The 23,726-nt window shown below is 42.2% G+C and overlaps 2 protein-coding genes across 6 annotated transcripts in view; one reads left to right on the top strand and one right to left on the bottom strand.

The window, feature by feature from the left end:
- The window catches only part of mmd2a (monocyte to macrophage differentiation-associated 2a), a gene marked incomplete in the record, with an annotated part of 10,418 nt that extends 2,719 nt beyond the window's left edge, over window positions 1-7,699 (bottom strand). The window contains 3 exon segments of the mRNA XM_025906801.1: window positions 1,077-1,237; window positions 3,699-3,780; window positions 7,246-7,699. Of these exon segments, the coding sequence (XP_025762586.1) occupies window positions 1,077-1,237; window positions 3,699-3,780; window positions 7,246-7,274 (272 nt within the window).
- A 4,615-nt stretch (window positions 7,700-12,314) lies between these two features.
- Window positions 12,315-23,006, top strand: wipi2 (WD repeat domain, phosphoinositide interacting 2). 5 transcript variants are annotated; one of them, XM_025906798.1, is made up of 13 exons: window positions 12,315-12,589; window positions 13,386-13,468; window positions 13,744-13,908; window positions 17,167-17,336; window positions 17,456-17,552; window positions 18,253-18,350; window positions 19,417-19,509; window positions 19,656-19,726; window positions 19,824-19,937; window positions 20,044-20,208; window positions 21,043-21,150; window positions 21,240-21,337; window positions 21,436-21,563. In XM_025906798.1, the coding sequence occupies exons 1-13, from the start codon at window positions 12,516-12,518 to the stop codon at window positions 21,465-21,467; spliced, it is 1,368 nt and encodes a 455-aa protein (XP_025762583.1). In that variant the 5' UTR covers window positions 12,315-12,515; the 3' UTR covers window positions 21,468-21,563. The 5 variants fall into 5 exon arrangements, with proteins under 5 accessions (XP_025762583.1, XP_025762581.1, XP_025762582.1 ...); XM_025906796.1 differs by having other exon boundaries at window positions 12,322-12,589; window positions 21,555-23,006; XM_025906797.1 differs by having other exon boundaries at window positions 12,326-12,589; window positions 19,824-19,931; window positions 21,555-23,006.
- Window positions 23,007-23,726: the final 720 nt, after the last annotated feature.

Below are 23,726 nucleotides of genomic sequence, written 5' to 3'. Positions count from 1 at the left end.
CACTATCTGAAAGTCATGACCTCAAGAAGTCGGAGATAATCCTGCAAAGACCTGACACAGGACCTGAGAGATGCATCCTATTTACTGTTCACTGAAGCCTCATCAAAAATGGTCTCAGTGGAAGGGTGGCTGTCAAGAAGCTATTATTAAGGAAGGGAAATTGGGAGAAAAGGTTGAAATACGGCAAATTGCAGAAGAACTGAAAAGCAGTGACAACAGGTCCGATGAAGTGATTAATCCAAATTGGACATTTTTTCTGGCTCAGATTCATTTTAATATGTATGGAAAGGACAGAAGAGAGGTACAGCAGTGAGTGTCTACAGCCATCTGTAAAACACAGCAGAGGCTCTGTTATGGATTCGGACTGTGTTATTGAGGATCTTGTCAAAATCTTGGAATTACAAACACAGGAAAGAACCATCATGCAATACCATCTGAAAAGCATCTGACTGGCAACAACTTAATTACTGTGGGATCATCCTGACAGAGAACAGAACGAAAGGCGGCTAACATCCAAAGAAGAGCTTTGAATGTCTTTCACGAAGCCTGGAGAACTATTCTTAAAGTACCTAAATACACTGCATTTTCAAGTATCTTTGCGCATGTTTCAATAAATCATCATAACCTTGTTCCCATTTTCCTACCAATATATAAAGAAGCGAGACTACTGCCCCTGGAAGTAGATAAAAAGAGTGTAAGCTAACACTTCAGTTGCCATCTTTTCCATCAATAACCTGTCTCTCCTTTCCATAACAATCTTTTTTTTCTCCCAATACTTTCCTTTGTGGGACGTTTTGGTTGTTGTTGTTTTGGAAAAGCTGTTAGCCAAAATAAAATTTGCTTGTCATACCTCAGTATCACAAATAACTTCTGTTTTGGACACTTTGACTACAAAAAACTCACCAAAAAAACATTTTTGTGAGCCAAAGTCACATGAAATTTCTTGATTATTGTTCCTCGTCTGGTGTTTTTGTAAAACCTTTGGGTTGCAACAAACAAAGTGTTCATCCGACTGTATCGTAAACCACACGATAAGTACACAATGGCACATCTGCCCCCCCCCCACACACACACACCTGAGGTGGCTGATTTTCCAGGCAGCAGTATGGAAAAGAGTTGAGGTGATGAATAAGCCGGTGAGGCCGCTCCCATAGAGCCAGGCAGCGACACGATGCCATCGGTCCACGGACAGAAAGTAGAGGACGGACCCACCGACCATACTGGGAAGAATCCACAACTGGAAAAGATTCAAAAATCCAACAATCATGTCAGACTTTAATATGTGCAGTTCATTCACACTCATGTCATGTTCATAATGCTAATCAAGTTCCAAACAGCTAAATAAATAAATAATAAAATGTACCCAGAACTCCATCCCCTTACACGATTAACTTTCTTTACCACTGTCATGAAAAATGGCATTTTTCACTCTTCCTGAAAATGAAACTTTTCACATTTCTCTTCCTCTGAGCCCAGGAGAAATCACTTTTTGATAGCACTCTTGAGTCTGTAGCTCTAGTAAAGTTTGGCTTAGCAGAAAGTCTGGCTCTGTCCAAAACAACACTGATTAACACCTTTGAAAAATAACACATTGCGCTTTCATGGGGGTAATGTGTGGGATTATTTATTTGCCAGACTTAATAACTCCGTGGTTATTATACCAGCGTATAACTCCCCCATAAATCCACGAGGAGTTTATTACCTTTGAGCAGAGCCAATAAAGTTTCCGCCTTATTTCCACTCATTGTGGCGTCGTGTTTTCTCATCAAACTCCCAGCAAGAAAAGCAGGTAAGTATATTTCCCAAAAAGGTCATAAACTATATTTACGGATTTTGTATTTGATGTTATTCTGTGAACAACCAAGGGACAAAAGTAGGATATAAAGAAAATATTAACCACAATTTCACTAAAAGTCCACTTGGATCCTTTATAAGTGTTAATGACTGATGAAAACTGAACTTTTTTTGGTAACACAAGTAGGCCATTGTGTTTGCATGTTTACGAGATACACCGACCCACAGACTGGCACACTAATGGGCTTTGTGGCAGGAGAGGGGATGATCAAAACATACATCATGAACACAAATGGCTGTAGAATATCCTGTTTAAAGCTTTACGGCCATTAGAGCTGTAGTGTCTCCTCTCGCTGCTTGTATCATTCACTCTCGCTGAGAAGATGCGTATGGAGGGCACAAGCTGCCAAAATCATACATAAATATATCAGGCTATGTCATATATAAATGACTATGACTCATTTTTGACTTTAACAGTCTCTCACATCATTCCGGAGGAATTTCCACCCACTCCTCTTCACGACAATTCAGCTCATTGAGTTTTGTAGGTATTTGTTAATGCACAGCTCTGTTAAGATAACACCACAGCTTTTCAGTCGCGCTGGGATCTGAACGTTGACTGAATCGTTTCAACACTACAAGTCTTTTCCTTTTCTGACTGTGTTTGGCATCACTGTCCTGTCACATGACCCAGTTTTGGCCAAGTTTTAGCTGCCAGACAGATGGCCTCACATTTGAGTCTACAATAATTTGGTATTCAGAGGACATCATGGTCAACTCAGTGACTGCAAGGTGCCCAGGTCCCGTGGCTGCATTATGGCCACACATCTCCCCTTTGTTTCAGAAGTAATCTGGTTCATTCAGATGCAGCTTCCCAGGTAACCATTCAAAACAAGCCATACTTGTTGAGTCTTTCTGTAATTGTGCTGTCATAACATGTTAACTGAGGCCTGTGGAATCCCAGATATGGAATTTTGGGTGTTTTACAGCTTCTCTGAGCAGTGCACGGTCTGACCTTGGCATGAGTTTGCTGGCACGTCCACTCCTGGCAAGATTGTGGTATTGTGTTAACACGCCTGCGAACTCCTGATGAGCAAACTGCCAAAAGTTCTGCTTTTATAGAGGTGGAAACCCCCCTGAGCAGTTAATCCAGTGCAGTTGGCTGCTACTGACCTTCTTAATTCCTATGGAAGCAGTGACAATGTATATCATACTATAGTGATCGTAGCATATGCATCTATGTTTGTATGTTCCCTATCTCCTCCTAGACAAGTGGACCAATTTTGACGTAACTTTACATAAACATTCCCTCTGGGACTGAGTGCGAACATCTATATGGTGTATGCAAATATTTTATACAAATACTACATATATTTGCACATTTGACAGTTCAACTGCGCTCCAAACGGCGACCTTGCAACTATATTCACTATGTACACGTTTGAACGTATTTTAACTGTCATGAGAGATTTAGTGGGGTATTGGATCTATCTATGATTCATCATTAATGCCCACTAATTAGCATTGATTAAAAATATGTAACTATTGTAGTTTTACATAATTATCGGTTTTAATTAGCTTTTTTATTTATTTATAAATTGAGGAATATTTTGTAAATGAAACAGAAAAGTAAAGTATAGGAGGTGAAAGTCACTATTAATTTTTGATTTTGGCAGTCACAGTCTTCCATAGGGACACACAGGGATTACGGCAGATTAGAGGAAACTACAGGCTGATTCACAGATTACAGCGCAAAGCTTCCATCACACATCACTGTGCCTCATTCTTCACAATCCTCCTCATCTTTTCAGAGGATCCTCCGAGCTAACACAGCAGCGACACGTCGATTTCCTAGTGTACAATGATTGTGTGTTGTTTGTTTGCTTTTATTTATTTAGACTTACCCCATGTGTGGCACAGTTTGCAACGTGTTCATATTCAGTGGGCTGGTATCTCTTGCTGGCTGGCACCCTGCAGTTCATGAACCTGAGAGAGGGCCGAGAGGGGGAAGACGGAGAGGAGAAAGTATGTGTTTAGATAATGAAAGGAGATCTGGAGGCCTTACTTCTTGTTCTTGTTCATGTGTGTGTGTGTGTGTGTGTGTGTGTGTGTGAGATGGTCATTGTGAAAGGATTTGCAGCTCTCTAATCCTCATCACGCTGTCTGCATTTTAGAGTGCTTCATTGTTACCACCACAAAGGGACACCACTAGCCATTAACTATTAACCACATTGCATTATTTGCCATGAGAAAGTTCCTACATGTGTGTGTGCGGGTGTGTGTATATGCGTAGGTGTGTGTGTGTGTGTGTGTGTGTTGTATTTACGTAATCAGCAGTAAACCTCTCAATCCCAGCTTAAAGGGAAAAAAACACATCTGGAGATGTTACGAAATCACATTTTTTTACATCAGGATGAACACGGACACACAAACACACACACACTGGTTTAAAAGAAGCCTCTCATGCAGGGCCACAGGTGTGTCGCTGTTGGTGAGCTGTGTTATTTGATTACACATTTAGGCCGTGCACTCACCATCACATGCCTCGTCTTTGCGTTGTTATAAAAGATGAATGGAAAGAGTAAGTCGGGAGGAAGTAAAGCAGAAGAAGGAGAGCAGATAAGGGAAGGTAACGTGGCTGCTTAAGCTTATGCACTATGACTTGTCACACTAGTCACCTAAATGTCTAAAAGATATGAGGCTATCAGAACTCTGACCAGACATTGGAGGGAAAAAAACACTTTGTGAATCCAAATTTTTGACGCTTCACAGATATGTGATAAAGGAACCCTTTGAAAGTCACGTGACTATGAAAAAGAAAGTATCTTTAGCAAAATTTAGCTTGTGGGAGAAAGGAAACCACTGTGACTTCCTTTCAAATTCAAAAATATCAGATTTTAGAATGTACAATTGACCAATGCGAAGATGACAGCAGGGTTTTTTTGTTTTGTTTGTTTGAACGCCACAACTTTGTCGAGAAGTAAGTAAAGCAGTAAAACTTCACTGTTTGGGGAATAGAGGGCAGAGGATACTTTTATCACAATATTTATAACTCATGTTATGATTTTATTGTGATTTTTAACATTTTGTGATGTGCTGAGTATTGTAACAGCATGCATTGGTATTTATCACCTTTAATTAACTGCAAATTACATCCTCAAAATGTAACTTTGTCAGTGGCCGGCAGCCAGCTGAGTCAAGTCTGCTTGAGTTGTGCTCATTAACTGATGGCAACATGTTGGCAATCAGCCTCACTATGACCTCCTCATCCTCTCATTTTTGTCTTCTTTGTAGATTTTGAGTTAATATTTGCTGTTTCCTTCACATTCTCCTTCAGGTGATATCTGTCCTCATGCCCTCAAAGCTCTGAAAGAACCCGATGCTTGTTCCGGGACTTACTTCTCCAGCTTCTCCCTCTATTTCATTATTCCTGCCTGATCGGTTTTTCCCAGACAGAAAGCATTTCCTCAATTTGTGCCCACATGCAGGGAGCGAGCTCCCTCTGGTTTTGGAGCGTGGACTTCTTAACCCCTTTTCACCTTTTTGCACTTAAAAATGGCTTCCCCGTCGTCTACGTTCACAGCAAGGCAACGTGCTAAAACTACACTTTGCCAATTCGCCCTGATATCAGGTCCATGTGGGCCGACTTGTGTTCGCACGCAGGAAAATTTCAGGTTTCCCTCTCTGCCAAACTAATCTACAGAACACGAGTCTGCAGACACAGAAGCTAGGCCAGTGGCTGATAGCAGAATTTAATAACAGATCAGCATCTGTGCCTTTATAGTTTTTACCAAAATACAAGAGCAAGGACCCAGCTGACCCTGAAGGATCAAAAAGCATGAACAGATACATTTCTAGGTTTTCATAACTGTTTGAGATTAGACAAACCTAAATATGCATAAATATGAATGTATTCCCTCATAACAGGAGTCTTTTTCGGGGGGTTGTTGTTGGTCTGGGTGGTGGAAAATGTCATCAGGGCTCTGTCATGTACAAACAACCTCCATTTGGCTCCCACACACACCAGGACTCATGCGTTACATCTTCTTGTGCTTTTATTAAATGTTTTCCTACTGCAAAATTTAAAAAAAACAAAAAACAATTCTGTACACATTAAACTTGTAATAAACGTGTAATAAAAAGCGAAAAACGCATTTGGCGAGATAACATTAGATCGCTCTGTGACTGCCATTCCTCGTTTCTTTGTCCGATGTCCCTTCAGGCTGTGCCAAGCAACAGAACAAGGGAGCAGTATTTTTCTGAGCACTGTTGCTGTACTGTGGCTCAGTGTGGACCTGAATGTGGTACTCTGATGTGTTCTAATCAGTTATGACAGGAGGGCTTTGTGTGTGTGCGTGTGTGTGTGTGTGTGTGTGTGTGTGTGTGTGTGTGTGTGTGTGTGAGTAATGAAGTGAAATAGAGGGATGCAGATTCAAAGGCTGATCAGACAGGGCATTATTGTATCAGCATCCCTTTCTGCTATTGAGAGTCTCCCTCTCCGTGCACTCACCTCTTCCCCTCTTCAGATGTGTCACGGCACAGTTACGTGCGTGCATGTGGCACCCCTGTTTTCATCTCACTGAGCATTACAGCACATTCCATACATTAATAAGATCAGTTGCATATAAGAGGATCAGAACCTTTGAATCCCAGCTGGTGGTGAGTGTACACCAGAGGAATCTGTGTGTGTGTGTGTGTGTGTGTGTGTGTGTGTGTGTGTGTGTTTTATCAAGCCCAGTGGGGACTTTAACCTGAATGTACCAACACAAGCTAGTTTAGTTAGATCACGCTGTTTTTTTTTTTTTCAAGGCCAAGACTTGGATTTAGGGTAAAGGCCAGAATTATGGGAATGCTGGCATTCAGCTGTGATGGTTAGGGTAAGGAGCTAAGGAATGTAGTAAAATGAATAAACCCCCACGGATTGTGTGTGCGTGTGTGTATCCAATATTTGTGACTTCAAGGCTATTCCTTTTACAGCAAAGATCAAGTTAATCTCCTCTGGGACTCTGGTTCTCATGATTACCGCTCTCTCTCTCTCTGTCTCTCTCACACACACACACACACACACACACACACACACACACAGACCGGTTCTGTCTAAAGTTAACTGACACTGAACTATTTTCAACTTCCCAAGGAAAGCCCGATGGATTGCACAGATACCAAAAAGCGACTTATACATCAAACGCATTGATCACCACAGTAAGATTTTAAAAAACAAAACAAAAACTTTTTATATTTTTAATAAAGATAACTGCTCTGCACACCCCCTCCCTCCCTCTCTCTGGCTTTCTCACACAAACTAATCTATAACATATCCCTCTGATCGCGCACGTGCCGGCGCGTCAGTACGCATGGATGCACAGCATCTGTCACAAACGAAAACAAAAACATGCTCCTAGATAACAACGCTGAAACTTTTTTTCTTCTTTTCGTGGGAAATCAACTTACTTGCCAAATTTTGTCTTCTTGAAGTCCATCTCGTGCGTAGGTTATGCGGGCCAGCGCGTCTACGCGCCTGCGTTCTCTTGTTTTTTATCGCAAACAGTAAAACCAGCCAGCGTAGTCTTCTCCTACGGATTCCCCATTCCGGATGTCCCACCACCGCGCGTCCAGAGATAAAAACATAAGTCCAGGAGAGCCCGCGACTCGCAGAGCGGGTCACCAGGACAATCGGCCCGCGCGTGCTCCGGGGTTTAAACGACTGGGCACGAAAGCGACGATCGGCGCGCAGAAAGAGGAGGTGGCGGTGAGGGGACCGTGCCGAGCTTCGTTCCGACTCTCTCAGATGTGGTCGCAGGATGTTCCGCGGGACTGGGCTCGTAACCCCTCCCCTGCCCTCTTCTCCCCTCCCCTTTCGCTCTCCTGGCTGCTGCTAACTTCACCAGCGAAAGGCAAACCCCTCACCACAAAGCACCGACACCCTCTGCTGTGACTTGCAAGTGTGACATGTGAACAGGTCGCTTGTGAAACACAAATCCGGACTGAAACAAGACAGGAAGGGAGGCACAAAGGTGATAACACAACCTGACCAAATGTGTCAGTTGAACTCAAGAGACTGGAGCGAGCGGTGTTATAACGAAAATGATACCAAACACATACTGGAAAAACATTTACCTCAGTTACCTAGTTTGTTTGTTATTTATCCCCTTTACTTTTTCCATTGTACGCTGCTCTAATTTCTTTCTACTGTACTTTAAAGTAGCCATTTGGGGGTTTTGTATGACTTCTTAATGACTTCATATACTTCAAGAGATTCATATAATAAAACTGTGACCACGTGAGATAACACAGCTTGTTTTGTTAAAGTATTCAATGGGATTCTCTCAACACTCTTCTCGGGAAAGTAGTTTTACATCACTCTGTTGTGCTATTGTGTTGTTCCAGGGAGTCCCCTTCCTCTGACGTTTCATTTAAATAAAGTCCAGGAACAGGGAAGGACAGATATGCAGAAATTTCGCAAAAGATTGGAAAAACAAAATAGTCAGAAAGAAAGAATCTAAATTTCTGTATGGGTTATTCGCTTACGTTCCAAATAAGAAGTGACCTCAAGGTTTGGAGCCACTGGAATTATTTTATTTATTTGGGGTTTTTTTACACTTACTGGCCACTTTATAAGCTAAAGTTATAGACACTTTAATTCTTTCTGCAATAGTTTCCAAACTAAAGAGGATTTGCTGTCGTGTTCAAGAAACCAGTTTAAGATGATTAAGGTGTGTTAACTACTGTGGTCATAAAGAGATGAACTTGGTCAGCAACAATACTCATGCAGGCTGATGAGCTAACGTTGCTCAGTTGGTACCAAGGGCCTCAAAGTGTGACAAGAAAATATCCCCCACACTATTACACCTCTAACAGCAGCCTGATACAAGCCAGAATGGATTCACACTTCCATGTTGTTTATGCCATTTTATGATCTCGAAGCAGAAATCGAGACTCATCAGACCATTCTTCTGTTATTTTATTTTGGATAGCTTGTGTAAATTATAGCCTTGGTTTCCTGTTCTTAGCTGACATGACTGGCACCCGACGTGGTCTTCTGCTGCTGCTGTAGCCCGTCTGCTTCAATGCTTAGCACGTTGTGCATTCATGCTCTTCTGCATACTTCGATTGTAACAAGTGGTTATTCGAGTTACTGTTGCCTTCCTATCAGCGAAAAGCCATTTGGTCATTGTCCTCTGACTTCTAGCGAACTACTAGAGAACTGCTGCTTACTGGATATCTCCTCCTTTTCAAACCCTTCTCCATAAACCCCAGAGGTGGCTATATGGGAAAATCCCAGCAGATCTGCAGTTTCTGATTTACCAGCCCGTCTGGCACCAACAACCATTTAAACCACCTTTCTTCCCCATGCTGATGCTCCGTTTCAGTAAATCATCTTGACCATGTTTACATGACTAAGGGCAGTAAGTTGCAAACCATTTGATTGGCTGATAAAATTATTAGATTACTAAATTATTACAGATGTGCCTAATAAAGTGGCCAGCAAGTGTATTTAAAGTAAAGAAGAAGGCTGCTAGGACTTGGACTAACAGTGTTTTAATTTTTGCAATCCTTCCCTGTAGCAATGTTTTCTTCTGTGCCCATAAAATACACAAATGTTGTGTATAACAGGAAAGTATACACTGCTGACTGCTGGCTCCACAGTTCATTTATGTGCCTGGCATTTTACAGACACCCCCCCCCAAACACACACACACACACACACACACATACACACACACACCACCCCCACCACCCCATTCTTCCTTTCAAACACACACCACACACGCGCTCCACTGAATGGAAAATTAAATATTATCCAACAATAACAGTGGCCAGCAGAAGCCCTTTGCGGCACCGTGCTGCAGATGTGAAAGACAGCACAGACCCTTTATGCAAATGCACAGATACCCAAGCTGTGAGAGAAATGTGTTATACATTTATTCCCCCCGCCCCCCCACAGGCCACCACCACTGCTGCCACCACCCCGGCTGTGTTTGCAGATAAGATTCCATATCAGGGACAGTGACCTGACAACCATATTTGTTCAGGTAAATAATACTTTAAAATATACGCCCTAAAGGCAACCAGCGGCCTGTGGTTAGCCTCACTACAAACATTGAAGAGTCAGTTTTAAACACTGCATATTTGAATGTATTTTAAACTAACATCCTGTAATGCAGCTGGAAGACTGGGGTGTGGTGACAAACATCTGTGTAGGCCAGACACGCTGGTTTCTGTCTCCTACTGTAATCGCCTTTAAATTTCTCAAATGCCATGACTGCAGCTTTGCTTTCTGTTTGAAAAGCCAGATATGTCTGCAAATCTCTGCCCATCATGTTTGTGCTGATAGACCTTTGGAGAAGAGGCGGCCGCCCGGCCCCTGGAAACGGCAGGTTGGTCCAAAGGACACGGCTGACTCAGATCCATGAAGGCACTGGAGCAGAGGAAGAAACGAAAAGCTCTGGGTGGAGTCGCTGTGGTTATAATAAATCTGTGTGCTCTATAATTGATCTTGATTGTGTAAAAAAAACTAGAGTCGTCACCATGGTTATGAAAATGCTAAATATTGTTCATAATGAGAGTTTAAATAGTGTTTGAACAGTCCAAATAATGTTGACAGGAGGCTTAGACAGAAACTTGTTAAAGATCCCCGCTGTTAAAGCCAAGCTTCCATATGTTTTGTGTTTATCTTGGATACACCAGACTTTCAAATAACGAGATCAAAGGTCATTGTTCTGGCTGTGGGCACACAAGCCCCACCCACCAGCTGTTCAAACCTTCTGTTTGCAAGGGGCAGCCAATGGGAAGAAAGGTAGGTGGTGTTAAAGAGGAGAGAGTTTAAACAACTTGTTCTACACAGCACTAATAAAAATAGACTGCACTAATAATAATCCTTCTTTATACTGTGACTCATGCAAAGCTACTCTAGTGGAATCTTTGTAGGTATACAGAGTAATTCATTACACTAAAAGTCTGTCACAGTGGACTGATTTCTGGTTAAGGTATGTTTAGTTTACTTGTGTTCTTGTTTTCTTTGCTTTTACCCCTTTTGCCAACCAGGTGACAGTATTTCTACCTTATACACTTCCTTTTTGTTTTCCCGGGAGATCCTCACTGATAAACTGTCTGGATATACTGTCTCATCCTGGTGTTTCACTTTACCTGTCAGACTTGCGTGAGTGAATAATTTCCACTCCAACATGCTCAGACTTACACCTGAAACTCCAGTGAAACCAATACACACACAAAAATTCTATGACTCATGCTCTAAATTACATTTGTCAGCGGATGGGATCACTCGCTGTTTCCTTTTCATCCCACGCCTTATACTTTGTTGTTCCAACTGCCAGAATTTGGGACTTTTGTCATGCTATGTGAAAGTTTTTAGTCCGGTGCTCCCACGTGAGAATTCACAGAGGAAAGAGAAAGTTGTTCATTTGAAGTCACTGAAGGCATTTGCAAAAGCACAGAAAGCTCCAAATTAGTGGCGTTATTAAGCCTCATTTGCTAATTTTTCAGTAATATGGCATACTAAAAGGAAAACACTTGGGCTACTCAGACATATATGTAATACAATTTTAATATCTGATGTTCACATGTGTTGAAAGCTGCTCTACATGATCCTTTCAGCATTTGTTCAAATGTTGTAAATTGTGGCACATTAACTGAAGAGGCAACAAAAAAATGCTGATGTATGAAATGTTGCAACTCTTTTTTTAAGGCATTACTTAGTTTGTACTCACTTGCCTCTCTCTAACACAAAGATCTGACTATATGAAAGTGAAAGTGTCAGTAAATTGAGTTTTTCAAATCTCACACTGAGTTGTGTAAAACACAATCAGTGTTCTTTTAGTTATTTGGAGGCTTGCTTTGCAATCGAGTGTAGAGCAGTAACTGCACTCAGTAAGAAATAGGAAGTGCAGAAATTCATTTTTAAAAAGAAGTGAAAAATAAACACAAAATTTGCACAAAAATTGTAGATTGGAGAGGGTTCAAACTGGGGAAAAAACTAACTTATATTCGTTTTAAAAATTCACTATCACTTCGTCATTTTAGGGAAGGGTCGCGTTGCCTCGATTGATGATTGTTTATATATATTTAATAATGTTTAAAAAAGAATAAAAAGAGGTTAAAAATTTAAACTAAATTAAAGCTAAAATAAAGATACAATAATACAATTTTTCATGCTGGTGTTATGAGGAGATGGGAACTGTAGAATAAATACTCGCTGGCAGCGCCTCCATTGTAGATGACTTTTACACAAAGTAACGGTGGGGGGCGCTGGTTCTCTGAAATCCTCAATATACAGTGAATGCTTCTGATAGAGCCGTGATTGGTCCTGTTTTCTGTCTCCCTATTGGCTTAAACAGGGCCGAAACCGAGATACCAGTGTGTTTACCATTGTACCATATTTTTGTTTGTGGGGTTTTTCTTTATTTAATTTTTTTTGTTTTTGTTCATTTCATATTTTTGTTTCGTATCGTTTCCTTTTTAGAGTCCGGGGAGCTCATTTATTAAAATCTGTCATGGCCCTTTAAAGAAACTGCACGCTGTGCGCATAACGCATGCGTATTGGGGGTGAGCAACAGCTCCTGTGGAAAACAACAACAATCGTTAGAGCAGAGCAGCAAACAGAGATGGTTCCGTAAAGCTCAACACTTCTGGTCCTTACCACTGTATTCAGTCCAGCTGCTGCTATTTCTACTGAAGCTTTATACGTCGATGGTGCCGAACCCATGAACCTGGCCAGTCAAAGCGGAGACGCTGGCGGAAGCCAGCTGCTCTTCGCCAACTTTAACCAGGACAACACGTAAGGCAGGGCCGGGGAAAGTGGCTTGGGATCGGATGGCCTGTGCTGTGAAAATAGCTAACGCTAGTTAACACAGCTTGGACTTGTCTGGACGCCTAGCAGGGTCACAGGGTGTTTTTTGTCATGCTAGAAAAGACTATCGGTAGGCGTAGTGTTTTGGGTTAGCTACTCTTTTAAACTATCCAGTTACCTTTTATTTTATCAGATGCTAGCATAGTTTGCTAGCTAGCATAGTGCTTTGTGGTCCGAGGCTAACTAGCTACATGTTCGTAAATTAAGTGTGCTGTAGACGCATATTTGCTACGATTGGTAATTGTAACTACTTATTCAGGCTAGCCGTAGATATAAATAGTAAAAGCCAATTTGATTTTTTTCTGTGTTTTGGACTCAGTGCTGGCGAACAGCTGGAAGACTGCTGGAAATTGTTGTAGGAAATTGTTAGCCTCGAACTGGGTCACTGTATTTGTTTTAATATGATTAAGATAGACATGTCGAATTTAAACTCGGTCATACACTAAATTTGCCGGTGTTTGCTCTCAGCAGCAGAGGCCTGGTATTATTGCAACACAGCGTTAGTCGTGTGATCACAGTCACACTGAGACCACAATGACCAATGTATCTAGGTACGCAGAGTTAGCCGAGATCACTGAAATTAGACCGAACCCCCCTGTTTTTCATTGTGTAGACGAATACAATGTGGCTGTAACAACGACCACAGAGTGCATTGTTATTCAGTGTGTGTCTGTGTGACACCGTGCTTGGTCACTGCCTCGCTTCCTTTCTGTGTTATGTACAGGTCCTTAGCTGTTGGCACCAAATCAGGATACAAGTTTTTCTCCCTGTCCTCTGTGGACAAATTGGAGCAGATATATGAATGTAGTAAGTATAAACTGATCCCTGTTCTGGCTTTCTACTACCATCTACTCACCCGTTTGTGTTTCTTTACCTCATCCAATCACTAAATAGACTGCACACAGAGTAGTTGCATGCAGTTAGCTGTTTTGTGTTTTGTTTTAAAGGCATGCATGTTTTTTTTGCTTTGTTTTTGTGAAAGTGAGACTTGGGTGTAATGGTGGTGGTAATGGTGCACGAGGCTGCATAACATGAAACTCTTTCCAATAATTTAACCACACATGTGTATGCTAATGGCGTAGACAGAGTAGGCCCCTGTTGCGGTGGTCCTCGATGTCGCTCTTCCTCTGCCTCTCCAGTTAGTCTGCACTCCCAGGCACAGATTCCATCTGTGCTGCCTATGACTGATGCCAATGACGGCGATCGACTGCACACTGTAGAGCTGAACCAACCGAAACGTTCAACAGGTAGATAATCGGTCCATGCGGCGTAACGCGAAAGGCTGCACAGGGGAAGGAGGACACTGCAAGGTTTGCCTGTTATAAAATGGCCGACTACCTTTACCAGCTGCAGTCTGAAGCAGTCCTTCTGCAGGACAGAGACTTGCTGGAGAGGCAGCCAGATATACTTTTATCTAGTTGTCCAGATGTAGTTGGCCATTGAGGTATTTGCAGTGGAGCAAATAATTTGTTTTAAGGTAGTTGGCTTTAAAGGTACTTGTCTTATGAAAACTGTTACTTCATTGCTTAATTATATTTTATGAGGTATTACTGCATTCTTTCCTGATAGGTTGGAGTCACTATACCACTAGTGCAGTGCTTTTACTTTAAATAATTAATGAAGTATGTCTGCCCTTTCCTCTCACTAGTGTGCTTAAGCATCAACCTTCCTCCTTGTATATGGACGAAGGTTACATATGATTTCTGCTGCGTCCCTTTTATTCACTATATGTTGTATTCTGACCTTTTTGCTAATTATTTTATATTTAAATACCAAAGAAGAAAACAGGAGTTAGGGCTGTGCGATATGACCAAAATCTCATATCCCGATATTAAGACATCTATCGTCGATATAACGATATAAATTACAAAAATGTAACATTTCCTGTAAATTCTGTGAATCTCGGGCATCTCGACTTGCATGAAGTGTTTCCAGCTGGGCGTCGTGTACCTGGAGTCGAGTGTTTTAACTGATGCATGGAACTATACATTTTAGACGTAAGTTGTAACGGCCGCCGTTTTCTTTGTGAGTATTTATTACACAGCGTGCTGCGGAGAAAAGTCTGTTCTAACGTTTGAGTCTAAGGTTTATTTTTTAGCACCTGGCGGCTCTTTTTTGCTTCTCATCCGTTAATACTCTGCATCTTTCACGTGACTCGTTTTATTTTGAAAAGCCTCAACAGGATCTTGAGCTTTATTGTGAAAGGTTTATGTGGAAAATAAACAAGCGGACACGCCGTGGTTTTACCGTCGTTGTTGCTAACGACAACGCATAAAAAACAAGCGCTTGTCCGTCAGTAGTGTGGTTATATTAAATATAAGAGAAAGAGAGAACTTTAAGGAATTAATATAGCCACTACAGTGACCATCAAAATGATGAAAAAATATTGCCGTAAACAGTTTATTTTGCGACACCACGAAACAAACGATAGCGTAAAATGAAACGATAGACGTTTTTCTATCGTCATCCGATATATATCGTTATATCGAACAGCCCTAACAGGAGTAGGTGATTTTAAGTTTTATAGTCAGCACAAGAGAATGGGAAAGCCATTGCTACAATTTCTGAACACCGCTGGTTCAACTCTTTCATGAAAAAGGCTAGCTTTTTGTTTGTTTTTTGCATCCTAGATAAAAGAAGGAAAGAAGTTCACACAGTCTACCTATAAAATGCATAACCATCCACATCTGTTCTACCGAATCTTCTTAAGCAAGACCAGACAGATTACAGCCCACTCTGTATTTTTGGATCATTCCCTGGAAGTCCCTTTCTGACCACTGGAACTGTGCACGCTGCAGTTTCACCACAGACCTCAAACTTGCAATCAGATAAGGGAAAAAATGTCAGTGTTTTTCTTTCTTTCTTTTTTTCTGACAGAAATTTTGTTTAAGAAATCATTGCTCAATATTCCTAGGATCCTGCCTCATGAATTGCCCTCCCTCTGCAGAGCTCTGCACTCGGAGAGAAAATGTTTAGATCAGGGGTGGAATCCTCCAGGCCTCAAGGGCCGGTGTAGATTTTTGATAGCACCCTAGGTCAACACACCTTAATCAAATGATTAGTTCATTACCAGGCCTCTGGAGAACTTCAAGACATTTTGAGGAAGTAATAAAGCCATTTAAATTAGCTGTGTTGGATCACGGAGACACCTGAAGCCTGCAGGACACCGGCCCTTGAGGCCTGGAGTTCCCCACCGATGGTTTAGATGAAAAGCCCTGAACTCACCCAACCAATTTTCACTCACCACGTGGACCGCTTGGCTTCCTACAGCTTGTTCCACTCTTCAAAATGAAAATAAAGTTTTAAGGATCACGTTTTGAGACACTGGAGGAGATCCAGCAGGTATTACAGAGGCGCAGATGCAATGAGACGTAACACGACTTCCATGGAGTGATCTAAAAATAGCAGCCACGCTGAAAATAATCAGGGGGTTTTTTTTTCCACCAATATCCCCAGTCCCAGAATGTTTTGCTCACATTTCATACACACTGTTACATGGTGCACATTAAACATGGTCAAAGTTTAAAACTAGGAGTAATCTGTGCACGTAATAATTTTTTGCTTTTGTACTTGCTCTGGCTTTGAGACAGCAACCCATACCGGCCGCTGTTGAAACCTTTTGTTTTCAAATGTCACCCAATCAGAAGACGGGTGGCATGTCCCGCTTCCACAGCTGTGCCCTATATTCCACAAATGTTATTAATCATCACTAAAACAAAGAATCCAAGCTGAGATTTAGTGAGATTAAGTTGAGTATGATAGCAGTAGAAAAACATGAATTCAGCTTTCCTTCATTTAGTAGTTCTTTCAGTTATCAGTGATGCTACTGTGGTTCTTTGTTCCACTGTAGGTGGATATGTATATCTTGAAGTCTGAATCACACAAAATAACTTGAGTAGAGTCCAAAAATAAAGATTTAGGGTAGACACATTGGTGTAAGTCTTTAGCTATGAAGAAAATCAGCAAGTGAAGAAGCAACAATGCGTAGCTCAACAGCAGTGACTGAATGTGTAGGTAGAGGCTGACTGGTTGAAAAGTTAGCTTAACTAGGAAAGGGAAACAAGGTAGAGCTCACCACAAAGAGGAATGGGGAAAATGCACTCACTGGGAGCAGATATAAGTTACTGTTTTTAACATTTGGTTTCACTTCACTGATGAGAAGTTTTTTGTTATTTCTTCTGGATGGCACGGGCTACGCTAACAACAGCGTAGCTCGTATTTCCATTGTATTTTTGACACTGCCCCCTGGTGACAGTAAACGGGTATGTGGGTCTGCACAACGCTCTATGGCACCTACAGGCTACAAATGCACTATCATGCTTGGAGCTTTATTCCTTTATTCATCAGCTGATTACTTATTACAGTATTGGAGTTATCATGGGATGCTTTAATGTTTAAGCCCAAATTGTAAAACTGTTTAAGATGATCTAGTCCTTTAATCACATAAGTGATTATAAAATGTCAAAGCACTGATGAAATAATAATTTTGTGTCCGTCTCCTGCAGCTGACACTGAGGATGTGTGCATTGTGGAGCGTCTGTTCTCCAGCAGCCTGGTGGCTATAGTTAGTCTGAAGGCCCCCCGGAAGCTCAAAGTCTGTCACTTCAAGAAGGGAACTGAGATCTGCAACTACTCCTATTCAAACACTATACTGGCTGTGAAGCTCAACAGACAGGTAGGCCAGGGGTCGTTTGCAGTGGCAACGTTCATGAATACGAAGAGGCTTATTTACCCTCTAATGACGACTTTGTTTGCTAAGTACACACAAGTTGATGTTGCGTGGTTCCTCCGCAGAGGCTGATTGTGTGCCTGGAAGAGTCGCTCTATATTCACAACATCAGAGACATGAAAGTGCTGCACACTATTAGAGAGACTCCACCTAACCCTTCAGGTGAGTCTGGAGAAACAGTCTATCATCATCATCATCATCATATAAATAGGAAAATATAGTGAATGTAAATTTTTTAATATGTGCTTTTTATAAAAGTTTACCTTTTTTTTCCACTTTACATGTATGTGCTTATATTGGGCCTCATCATGAATATTTAGAAATGGACAAATATAGTTTTGTCCTTTTTTGTGTGTCAGCGAATCAGAATCATTTTAAAATGAAAGGGAAAAAAATCTTGGGCTTGGGCCTCCATGACTGTGTATGTAGATCTGGACTGTGGCACGGGTTTAAAAAATAAATAAATAAACCAGATCAGAAGAGGATAAAGAGCTGGAGTAAAAGGACCATCTGTTCAGTTAGCCCAAGATCATATGTAGCTATTCAAAATGTGTTTGCAGAGTACGACTCAGATTTGCATGTAACATGTGTGCTCACGCGGTTTGTGAGTGAGGCCCACTGAAAGCAGCAATATGCCTTTCTCATATCAGCAGAGAAGTGTCTCTTTCATTTTCTCAGTTTATTTTGAACAGTGTTGTTTTGTCTGCCACTCTTAACACTAAGACTTTTCTTTTCTTCCCCTTTTTTTTCCATTTTCATGTTACGATACTGTTGTTGTAGTTGGTTGGTTTGACACATGTTTTGTCTTTTTTCTCTCCATCTTCTTACTGATTAGTTTGTCTTTGTGCTCGTATCTCTCCAGGATTGTGTGCCCTTTCCATCAGCAATGATAACTGTTACTTGGCATACCCAGGCAGTGCTACGATAGGAGAGGTCCAGGTGTTTGACACAGTCAACTTGGTAGGTGAACCCTGACAATGATACTTTATGTGCTTCTGTTTTTAAATAAAGCCATCGTCAGGATTTATTACAAAGCATTTTCCTATTGGGGCATATGCTTGCTGTGCCACAGTAGCGTTTCAGTTTCTGAAGAATGTCTGTGTAGATACTCAGTCGTCCAGGTCATGGTAGCTTTGAGTGCTTGAAAAGAAATCAGCTGGATTTCTTTAGGTTCATCAAAGAGGCTTCCCCAGTTTTAAAACTACTCGGGCTGAGAGGTGTTTAACACCTAGTGGGGGTTTTCCACTAAGGGTTGTTGTTAATCATCAGCCAAGCTGTGAAAAAAGACTGGGTCATTACCATCACTGAGCACCAAGTGTGAAACCTCTGTGAGACATTGCCCTGCCCAACCATTGTGTGGCTGCTGAGGTCTCCTGAGGCACAGTGTGAGTGCGAGCGGGGGTTGAAGAGCCTGTAACAGCAGATGTAGTCGCTCTAGTCGGGGCACAGAGGCGTCTGCCTGCAGAGAGCTCTGTTGTCAGATGGAGGGGCAGTGCTGTTATTGGTCCGTCAGCCAGCTGCAGTGAAGAACCACAGTTATAACCTTTAAAAGTGTTGCTGGTGAATTCAGCTGTCGCTCCCTGATCTAGTCAACCCCACTTGTCAACCAATCACCATTCAGCAAATACTTAACTCAAGCGCTTCCAGCAACACACAGTGATGGAGTCTTGGAGGACTGCACGGCCCCTGTGTCTGACCGGAATCACAGACGTCGTTAATAGATGGTCTTTCATAGTGGACGTGGATGACCTCCTTTACTTTTCCATCTTCTCAGCCTAAAATGCGAACATTTGCATCTTTGAAAGAGCGACCTTTGTCTTTAAAGTGCAGGCTTAGAGTTGAGTCTTTTCCTCTTCAGCTGGTTCTCCTGTGTTGTGCCATGTGTTTTGTAAATTGGTAGTTTGGCTTCTATATAAAGGTCTGAGCACTACTGCATTGTTTATTGTGTGTTTGGCTGTTTTTGTCTGAAGGTGTTTCTGGGCCTGAAAGCAGGTTTGTAAAGTAGTTAATCTGTGTCGTTTTCCAGAGAGCAGCAAATATGATTCCAGCCCACGACAGCCCATTAGCAGCTCTGGCTTTCGATGCTACTGGAACTAAACTGGCTACAGCATCAGAGAAGGTAGTTCAGCTGCTGTGCAGGACATTACCCTGTCATCTCCGCAGCTAATTTTGTTTTCCACATGAGGAAATGAGGATCTTGATTCGTGCATCCTGTAATAGTGTTGCAACTCTGTACATCTTGTGCCTTTTTTCACTTCCTCTCAGGGTACAGTCATCCGTGTCTTCTCGATCCCAGAGGGACAGAAGCTCTTTGAATTTCGACGAGGAGTCAAGAGGTAGACGGCTCATGCACTGCAGTTTTGATTCTTCGTAACATCTGTGCATGCCTTTGTACGTGTTTACCATCTCCTCTGTGCATGCTTGTCTTTTCAGGTGCGTGAGCATCTGTTCGCTGGCGTTCAGTATGGACAGCCTGTACCTTTCTGCCTCCAGCAACACAGAGACGGTCCACATCTTCAAATTAGAAACACAGAAGGAGAAGTATGTGTACGTAGCTGTCTGTCTTTGGATGGCTTCTTTCCTAGTGACTTATTAAACAGTCTGCTTCCTCCAACGAAAACATGCATCTCACATTCTGTGCGTGTACGCTCAGGCCAGCCGAGGAGCCCACCACATGGGGAGGTTACCTGGGGAAGGTCTTGATGGCGTCCACCACCTACCTGCCTTCCCAAGTCACGGAAATGTTTACCCAGGGGCGAGCCTTTGCCACCGTACGTCTACCCTTTTGCGGACATAAGAATATCTGCGCCTTAGCTGTGTGAGTACACACTTTACACACTCGCAGTGAGACATTACAAATTGTTACTTTTCTTATCACGCCAGAGGAAGAAAAAAAAAATGTGATGAAGTAGCGGCGACTGAATTTACAATCACAGGTCATGCAAATTTTCTACCACATTTTATTTACTTTGCACTTTGATTGTGTGAAGTTTTAAAATATTGACTGATTTTAATTTTTAGTCTTTGGTCATCTTTGACCTACTTTTTTTCAATTTAAAGTTGTAGCGAGTAGATCAAAAACAGAGGTGGGTAATGTTCCTTTTAAAAGTTACTTGATCCATCACAAGATTGCTGCCATTAAAAAGGAATCTCTAAATTCCAGCATTACCCCCTCAGAAAAGTAACAGCACTTTAGTATTAATAATAATCCAAATAAACCCACCCCCTCTTGCAAGTTTATACAAGGTGGTTTTCCTGAAGATGTGCAGGCTTCTGTAACTCTGCCTTTGTACCACTTTGTATAGAGAGCTGAAGTTAGTAGCATTTCCATAATAGGTCCTGAGCTCCTGACAGGCACTTAAAATAATGCAAATACTTGAGTAATGTAACATCCGTTATCTCTGCCACTCCTCATCTGTGTGCCAAGGAGTCAGCTGAGGAATCATTGTGAATATTGCACCTGCTTTTGTCCTTCAGTCTGAGAATAGGAAACTGGAAAATATTAATGAGCTTGTAGGATTCTTATTAGCTGCTTGTTATATCACATCTGGTGCTGAAGAAGAGAAAATGCTGAAGAGGATAAATGTGATTGATGTGTTGGATTGGATTTGTTGACCTTTCATGAATCTCCATTTTTATTGTTAAAAATTAGGATTCAGAAGATTCCCAGGTTGCTTGTAGCAGCGGCTGATGGCTACCTGTATATGTACAACCTGGATCCACAAGAGGGAGGTGAATGCACACTAATGAAGCAGCACAGGTAACACAGCATTGGCAGATTGTGGCTCGCTTTAGCTGGTAAGGTAAATTTTGGGGAGTTAAACTGAGGATTTCCGTCTTTGGCTTCAGGTTAGACGGGAGTACCGAGCCTCCCAATGAGATCCTTGAGCAGGGGTCACATGATCGCCCACTTGTGGCCCAGACCTACAGTGCTGCTGTCTCAAAGGGTAGGTGACACAGTGTTGATATCTATCTTTCTTTTTTCTGATTGAAAAAAGGCAATAAATAAAAACTAATAATAAAAACTTTTTTCTTTTTTGTAAAGATGGCTGTTCTGGAGAGACTGTCAGTAATTAAGTTGTGCAGAAAGGCGGGACAAGTTTGGAAGTGATCCAGTCAGAAGAAATCTCCTCAATGTTTGACTTGTGAATTCATGTTTCCTAGGTTACTGTGAAGAACAGGGCGCTGTGGGAGGGGTGGGGCTTGACGACGACCTCAGCGACCTACGCTTAGAGGAAGACAACGAGCAACCGCCGCTCATTCTCGAGACCGAGTGACTGGACTGATGGCTGTACCCACCGATCAGAGGGCTCCTCTGGTGCTGCTAGAGACACGTGACCCCGAAAGGGGCGTGGACAGGATCAAAGATGGAGGCGGGGAGGGGGGAGTGTCTTTGTTTTTCTTTTAAAGTGTTCAAGAGCCTGTCCGCCAGTTTGTCCGTGCATCTGTCCGTTCACATTCACGTCTTCTTTTTTTTTTCCTCCTTCTTCTCCCCCCCCTTTCCCTCCTGCGCTCCCTTTTCCCTCAGTTTAGCCTGAGCAGGCCAAACTGAAGCTTTGCATGTACATGTGCCAAAAGCTTAAGTGTGAAAATGAGTATCTGAGAGTGTGAGTGTCATTTAAAAAATAAAAAATGTAGCTGTGTCTCCGTTAAAGACACACTCTCACACACACAGCGAGCCCTGTGTGTGTGAGTAGAAACCGATTGTGTAAGTGCCTCTCTGCCCCCGCTGTGACGGCTTTCTTGTGTTTGAGAGGGGCGACCTCTTTTCATTGGCTGAATAAAATCTACTTTCACTTGTTCAATCTTAATCGAGGGTGTGTGCTATCTTTTCTGACCCCTTCCCCTCTCTCACGCTCACACACACACTCTTGTACACTGTCCTGCAGAGGGCAGGGCATCAGTCTAAGGTTTTTGGCATGAGGCAGAGGTGTTTGCGAATATGTGTGCGTTTGTTTGCTTGTGTGCGTGCGTGTGTGTGTGTGTGCTCGGGCATGTACATTAGCAAACCATCTAGTCATAAGCTTTTACACCTGCCCCTGCTCACTTTACCTCATCCAAACAAGAGGCTCAGTGGACCTTCTCCTGCCCTCTCCTCCCTGTCCTCAGGCCTGCAGTCATTGGTTAATTTTTAAACTCTCTTTTTTTTTTTTTTTAAACTACATAGCTAATCATAACCAATGATGTGTCATGCGTATGAAAACATGCATGGTGTTGTTGATGTGGTACTGTGTCCATACATCTAAGATGTGGTTGGTGATGATCGATGGAGAAAGGCAGGAAGCTCGCCGGTCTCCTCTTAACAACTCATCCTACTGTATCTTACTCTGTACATTATTAGATGTGGCGAGATATCACTGTATCACGCAGGGATAGTGAGTGTTTGGCCAACGAGCAAGCTGGGCATCGTCATTCGATTGTGATCTGGAGGTCGGGCTGAGCCTCATCATCTGGTCCGGGATGCTGCATAATTCCCCAAATAATCCTTTTCAGTGTGTGAAGCCACAGAGTAAGGATTAGCTGTGGGAGTTTGGAGTGTCGGGCATTTTCTAATGATTTTGTATAAAATGTGAAACGTTCATCTGAAACTAAAATAAATTCATGTTGATGTATGAAGTTAGGTGCCTTTTGTTCTTGTTGCACTGGCATCTTGCATTCATTATAAAGAGCATCTTAGGCCAACTGAATGGGAAGATGTATGTTAGCCAGCATCACTGTTACTGTAGCAATAGAAGTCGGATAAAAACCAGCTTTTTTTAATTTTATTTTTTTAAGCATGGGAATTTTATACTTTTAGGTGTTACCACATAATTTCAGACATCTTCTATGCCACACTGTCCTATTACTACAGGGTGGGCCATTTATATGGATACACCGTAATAAAATGGGAATGGTTGGTGATCTCCCATGCTGCAGTTTGCAAACTGCTTGCTAAGTTTCGTGAAACTGGTTCAGTGTTGGATTTGTCGAAATGTGGACGCAAGAAAACTGGCACTAATGAAGAAACATCAGTGGCTGTCCTAGCTTCATTCAGCAAGAGCCCACAGCGTAGCACTCGCCGCATGTCACTGGAGAGTGGCATTAGTCGAACATCCCTTCGGCGGATATTAGCTACTCACAAATGGCACCCTTACAAACTCCAGCTACTGCAGCATCTCAACGAGGATGACCCAGATCGGCGCACAGAATTTGCAGAATGGGCAAAACAAAAATTGGAACAGGACCCTCAGTTCACGCAGAAGATTTTGTTCAGTGATGAGGCAAACTTTTATGTGAATGGTGAAGTTAACAAACAAAACCACCGCTATTGGTCTGACACTAACCCACATTGGATGG

Source organism: Oreochromis niloticus, linkage group LG4, assembly GCF_001858045.2.
Source record: "Oreochromis niloticus isolate F11D_XX linkage group LG4, O_niloticus_UMD_NMBU, whole genome shotgun sequence".
In the NCBI taxonomy this organism is placed as follows: Eukaryota; Metazoa; Chordata; class Actinopteri; order Cichliformes; family Cichlidae; genus Oreochromis; species Oreochromis niloticus.
The sequence above is the reverse complement of the archived record's forward strand: the minus strand, read 5'-3'. Positions and strand labels throughout refer to the sequence as shown.

Coding starts and splice junctions, on each gene's coding strand:
- wipi2 (XM_025906796.1), top strand. CDS start 12,516: ATGAACCTGGCCAGTCAAAGCGGAGACGCTGGCGGAAGCCAGCTGCTC. Junction 19,510..19,655: donor TGGCTACAGCATCAGAGAAG/GTAGTTCAGCTG, acceptor ACTTCCTCTCAG/GGTACAGTCATCCGTGTCTT. Junction 19,727..19,823: donor TTTCGACGAGGAGTCAAGAG/GTAGACGGCTCA, acceptor TTGTCTTTTCAG/GTGCGTGAGCATCTGTTCGC.